This window comes from Diaphorina citri, unplaced genomic scaffold (assembly GCF_000475195.1).
Source record: "Diaphorina citri unplaced genomic scaffold, Diaci psyllid genome assembly version 1.1 scaffold470, whole genome shotgun sequence".
Taxonomy (NCBI): Eukaryota; Metazoa; Arthropoda; class Insecta; order Hemiptera; family Psyllidae; genus Diaphorina; species Diaphorina citri.
In genome coordinates, this window is record NW_007377905.1 from 105,745 (window position 1) to 111,882 (window position 6,138).

At 36.7% G+C, this 6,138-nt stretch overlaps 1 protein-coding gene across 1 annotated transcript; it reads right to left on the minus strand.

Annotated features, from left to right (window-relative positions):
• Nucleotides 1-597: 597 nt before the first annotated feature.
• On the minus strand, nt 598-4,191 carry LOC103509131 (acidic leucine-rich nuclear phosphoprotein 32 family member B; the record flags this gene model as incomplete). The annotated part of the gene is made up of 4 exons (XM_026823548.1): nt 598-790; nt 2,289-2,394; nt 3,212-3,318; nt 3,978-4,191. Coding segments are annotated over 4 exons (486 nt in total), but the record flags the coding sequence as incomplete, so codon positions are not given.
• Between the last annotated feature and the right edge of the window lie 1,947 nt (nt 4,192-6,138).

Below are 6,138 nucleotides of genomic sequence, written 5' to 3' on the forward strand. Positions count from 1 at the left end.
GGTTCGAAAAACGGCAGATTTGAGTTCATTTTAAAAGATAAAAGCACGAAAAGGACGGAAATTTATCACACGAATTTATCACAGTTTCCTAGTAATACCTACTCTTTGGTGTGGTGTTTTAGCAAATCCGTATCCGTTTTCTTTTCTGGAGAAGCGGTTTGTTCCGTTTGTTTACTTTTTTTGTTCAGAAAAAATATTTCGCGGTTCGCGCTCAAATTTGAATAGGTCACTGACCTTCTGCTCAGCTGATCAAGGCCTTGTACTGTCAGAGACAGGTATACTCATCCGCTCGATCCAAATGAAATTTCACCGTTTACGTCCATAGTCCATAGCAATCAAACAGGTACCTACTTAGCGTAGGTACTTGTTACTTGAAGTTAAGCAAAGCCGGCGATGGTGTGTAATTGGATGGGTGACCTACATGACATGGGTGGTTGGTTAGTTAATCCTAAAACCACAATAAGTTAGGCTTAGGTTAAGCCAGATTATTTAGCTTGGAAAGTAGCCCACCTGCCTTGTAAACGCAAAGTTGTTACGTTCGATTCCTGCCCAGACCGAACTTCATACAAAAAAAACAGATAAGGCAACACACACTCACCCGAGACATTAAACTATGTGCAAGTATCGTGTGGGGAAATGGAAACAGGGGAGGATTTTACACAGAGGGGGCGTGGCCTTCTTCCTGTGCCTTTCTCGTTATCCCTTGGGTCTTGGTCCGGCCCTGACTGACCTTATTCTCCTTCCTCTTCTTCATCGTGCTTCCGTTTTTTACCTCGCACTTCTTTGCCTTCTGAAATTGTTGAGAAATCAAACAATTGATTAAAAATCGTCGTTGAAAAAGGCCTTAAGCATAATTAAAGCCCTTAAGCATAGTTAAAACTCTTAGAGGAAAAAAAAAAGCTTTTTTGAACTTTTAGAAAAAATAAATAAATAAAATGTCAATATCGAAACTAATTAAATACAGGGTGTCCTAGAATTTATGCTCCTTACATTGTTTTTCTCGGAGCCTCTTTGAAATTTCGAAGAACAATGATTTTAGATGCGAGTATTTTGGCAATATCGTGATTCGCAAAAATTTTCGCAAAGTCCGCGAACCGGGTACCAACTTTGGATTTTTAAATGAGAACCCCAATTTTTCATTGCATATTCGTTTTCTACGTTAAATTTAAAGTATAATCGACTACTCACTCGAATTCTTGCGGTTCGCGTTTTTCGCGGAGTTCGCGGAAAACGCGAATCACAAAAGTGCTTAAAGTACAAGTGTGACCTATCAAATCTTCTGAGTGTTTTTTGCTCCCAAATCTTATGGTCTCATTATTATTTCGAGTTGATCCAATATTTCGCTGTTTGCGATTTGCGTGGTGTTCACGAAATCTGCGAATCCTACATGTTTTCCAAAGGTACGTGTGTGACATATCAAATCATGCTATTTTTTACTTCTAAATCTTGTGGTGATAATATTTTTTTCAATTCACTTAATTTTTGACGGTTTGCGGTGTTCGCGAAATCCGCGAACCATAAAAAATTAAGTAAATTGAAAATATAATATCAGCCCAAGCTTTAGAAGTAAAAAATAGCATGATTTGATATATCACACACGTACCTTTCGAAAACATGTAGGATTCGCAGATTTCGCGAACACTGCGCAAACAGCAAAATATTGGAACAATCGAAATAATATTGAGACCATGAGATTTGGGAGCAAAAAACACTCAGATTTGATAGGTCGCACTTGTACTTTTAAGCTCTTTTGTGTTTCGCGTTTTCCGCGAACCGCAAAAATTCGAGTGAGTAGTCAATTATACTTTAAATTTAACGTAGAAAACGAATATGCAATAAAAAAATAGGGGTTCTTATTTAAAAATCTAAAATTAGCACTCGGTTAGCGGACTTTGCGAAAATTTTCGCGAATCGCGATATTGCCAAAATATCCGCATCAAAAATCAAAAAGTTACGGGTTTTTTGTTTTTCGAAATTTCGAACAGGCTTCGAGAAAAACAATTTAGGCATAAATTCTGGGACACCCTGTATAAATTGATTTAACGATTAATTATTTAAAATCTCATATTGAACTTCTTATAGCCTTCTGATAATGAGTAGGTAATAAATGGGGCCTAATTTGAGGTGGCATCACTTGCCACCGAAATGGGTGATATTTTCACTCCTTTGATTAGCCAATCAGCGAATGCAGTGGGAATAGTATAATTCCTGAGATTGAAAAAAAAAATGGGCTTCGTTATAAATAAAGCTGGAAAAAAAGTAAACCGGATATCTCTCTTTTTACTTACCTGTATCTTCTTCTTCATCTTCCCCATCTTCCTCATCCAGACCATCATCTTCCTCTTCCTCTAGTTCTTCATCTTCTCCTTCATAATCATCTCCCTCACTCTCCTCCTGTGGATAGACCAGGACAAAATAATTAATTAATAATATGAAGCTTGAATAGAAGTTGGAAAATGTACACTAAAAAATATATATCTATATATGTACACTAAAAAATTGAGGGTTTTGACGCAAAAACGACTTTTACCCTACAAGATCTAAGAAGTTATAGGCCATATAATTTAAATACAAGTTACAAGTCCTATTTGCATCAAACACCTCAACTTTGGTCCGCCTCGATGGCGATGGCATAGTGGCTTGCCTGGAAAATGGGAGGACGCGGGTTCAATCCCAATGGAACGAGGAAGTTTTATCATTGAACACCCCATTTCATGAAAAAGACTGAAGCAAATTTTGGTTAATTCAGAATATTTGGAATCGATGCTTCGGTGCAGCTAGCTTGAGAGGCAGTATAAATATGGCCCTTATACCCTAAGGAATCTAAGGATATACATAGAATCTATACATAGAATATTTGTATTCTTTGTATTCTATGTATATCCTTTGAAAAAATAAAACGTCCATACGATAAAAAAATAAATAAATATATATACTCTTAAGGTCCGTTCCCACTTCTCAGGAGTTTCCGAATGTCCTGTAGGCAATGTAGTGGGTGGCCTAACGTCACAATTTTGGCCAAAAGCTGCATTTATTCAGGAAAGCACCAAATTTGGTATGGACCTTCATTGGGATTAAATGAGTGTTCCGACTACCCACGGCACGATTTTTTCCCCGAATGACAACTGGGAACGGGTCTTAATCGGACTTTTTTTTTCCGCGTACACACTATAGGGTTACTTCTCTGGTGGTATTCCCCGGGTATACTCACGTCTATCTTGTCATTATACACAGCATCCAGTCCTACATCGTTATCATCTTCATCGTCTTCTTCTTCTTCTCCATCCTCATCATCATCTTCGTCATCATCATCACAATCTGAAAAACAAGGAAGAAAGAAACATGAGAGAGGGACAGAACTCTTCTTCTGTTAATGACGTCGAAATTGGCCAAAGCTGCCAAACGTTCATTTTCAATATCTGCTTCATAAAAACATTAAAAACATGGAAAAACAATTTCATAGATATGGACAGTAAGTTATTTTAATTGGACTCTTATAGAAAATTGAGAAATATACCTACTGACTCTTGGTAATGAGCTGATGCTAATATGCTAATGAAAACAACTTCTAATCTCCCTTTTCTATACCAAAAGAGAAGTTCACTTTTGAAGATATTGAAATTTACCTCAATTTTGAGTCAATCAAAATTTCCTCATTTCCAACAATGAAAATCAAAATTAGGTCTGCTCTTTGATGAAATTTGTCTTTACATCGTTCTGTCTGTTTGTTTGTCTCTTTGTTCTGTCTGTGCGTGTTTTCTTACCATCATCTTCGGAATCTTCATCATCTTCCTCCTTCCCATTCACATCATCCTCACTATCCGGTGCCTCGTTATTCTTTGCATCAAACCCGTCCAAATATTTCACATTCAATTAGATTTGTTACTCTGTCTTTTGTTTGTTTGTTTGTCTGTTGGTTTGTTTGTTTATCTATTCTGTTTGTTTGTTAGTCTGTCTGTTAGTTCGTTTTCTCTTACCATCATCTTCGGAATCTTCATCATCTTCCTCCTTCCCATTCACATCATCCTCACTATCCGGCGCCTCGTTATTCTTTGCATCAAACCCGTCCAAATATTTGAGGTTGGGCAGGAGCTCGAACACTTTCTCCCGGTAGTTCTCTATGGTGGTCACATCGTTATTGAACAGATCCACGTGTTTCAGATTGGTCAACTGTTTCTGTAAATGGAGAAAAAGAAAAGTATCGAGTCAGTAAACAATTTAGAATTAATTACCACGAAGAAAATCAAATCATAGAGAATGCCATAGGCATTAACCCCACCCTTGATCAAACTTTATTTTGTATTTATATGTAGATACTTTTTGTTACCATCTGTAAATACAAGTGCAAGTAGATTATTTTCAAGGTACTTCTATACTTGTGGTACCCATAAATTCACCATTACACCCAGCAAATATGAAATAAGACAAGCCTTTAAACTACCTATTTACCTACTAGCAAGATAACAATAAATGACCAGTGCCTCATTCCTCAAAAGTATAGAATAATAAAAGTTACAAAAATAATAATTTACTATGTGTAAACTATTATTAGTAGTAAATTACTTATAACTTGTGGTTTTCATTATTCCATCCCATACTTTCATGAAATGAGGCACAGACCAGAGACCAATAAATTCAGCTCAGCCCATCTAAGGGAAAGTTTTCTTGGTCATATTTGAGTTGAAGGAAGCCCTCAGCCTCATGACAATTTAACAGCTGAGAACCAAAGGGTAATAAAACTCCTGTGCAAAAACCTATTCAGGGTTCCATCACTATTGGAGAAATAATTTTCAGGTTAATATTGGGGCCTTGTTCCACAAATGATTTCCCACATATCACACCAATCTTTTACTCCATAGGTGTAGGCTACTATCCATGTGGAGTAGTGCCTTTGCAGAGTACAGAGCCATTTGGGGAACAGGCCACAGATAAAAGGGAGTCCTAATTAGCAGAGTAATCCTCAAAAACTGAGAACAACAGTATTGTGGATATTTTCTTCCATCATCAAAGCTCAGGTGTAACATTCACAGGGTACTTGTGAGTTTGTAAGAAATGGTAATATTTTAGAAAAAATTCTTTTACATAGAGAAGAAGGATGAGATGATCATTTTTTTTTTTGATAACTTAGGGTCAGGGGTTTTTTTTATATATATATATGAAAAAACAAAGGGAAATTTTTTGTATATCTATTCTTTTCACCTTTAGATATCATACTTAAGGAATCTGTTGTCTCCCATCCACCTAAGCCATCTTTTTTGTTTGTCCATCACCATTTGGCTTCAACTGCCAACTACATCCCCCAAACATTTAGGATACAACAAAACATCCCCCCAAACTATTTGCCACACATTAAAATCATTCAAATAAATAAAATGATTTTTATTTAGGTACCTCTTGTGATAAACAAGTTCCACACTGTTTATTAAAAAAAAGTACCAAAAAAAAAAAAAAGGACACTTTGGACTACTAGTTCATTATCTTCAACCTCATTTGAAACAACGGCCACTTCATTAGTTGGTCTAGCATCAGCAGATGGATTAGTTGTCTCAGCCTCTTTGTTACGTAGAGTTTCAAGTTCAGCATTCGTTATAGTTTGTTTAGTATCATTTAGAACAGTTTGTTTAGTATCAGCATTTGGAACAGTTTGTTCAGCATTTGATGTATCCTCAATCTTTGGAATGGATAGCGTACGGCCTCTAGTCTCGTGTCTTCTGGATCTAGGTCGTCTTCTATGTCTCTTGTGAGGTTTAGGCGATCCAGTAGCAGATGGGAGCACAGGTAGTGCTTTCTTAACTTGAGTATCGAGTGAATGTTTTTTATCTTGTGAATGTCTTGTGTCATGTTGTCTTTCATCTTGGGAATGTTTTGCATTCTCTGAACGTTTTCCATCTTGTAAGTGTCTTTCATCTTGTGAATGTCTTCCATAAGCCTAAACATCCAGCCATAGATGAGATGCAAAATAAAACAAATAGGCTGATGAAACATTCAGGAGTAAAACAAGAATGCCACAACTTCACCGAGAAAGAAAATGGGCAATAATATTAAGCTTTCCTACATCAAGGTCAAAGCATAGTGGTACCTACATAACTGTGATACTGTGGTAAACTGAGGGATACTGAGGTAAACTACAGAACTGTG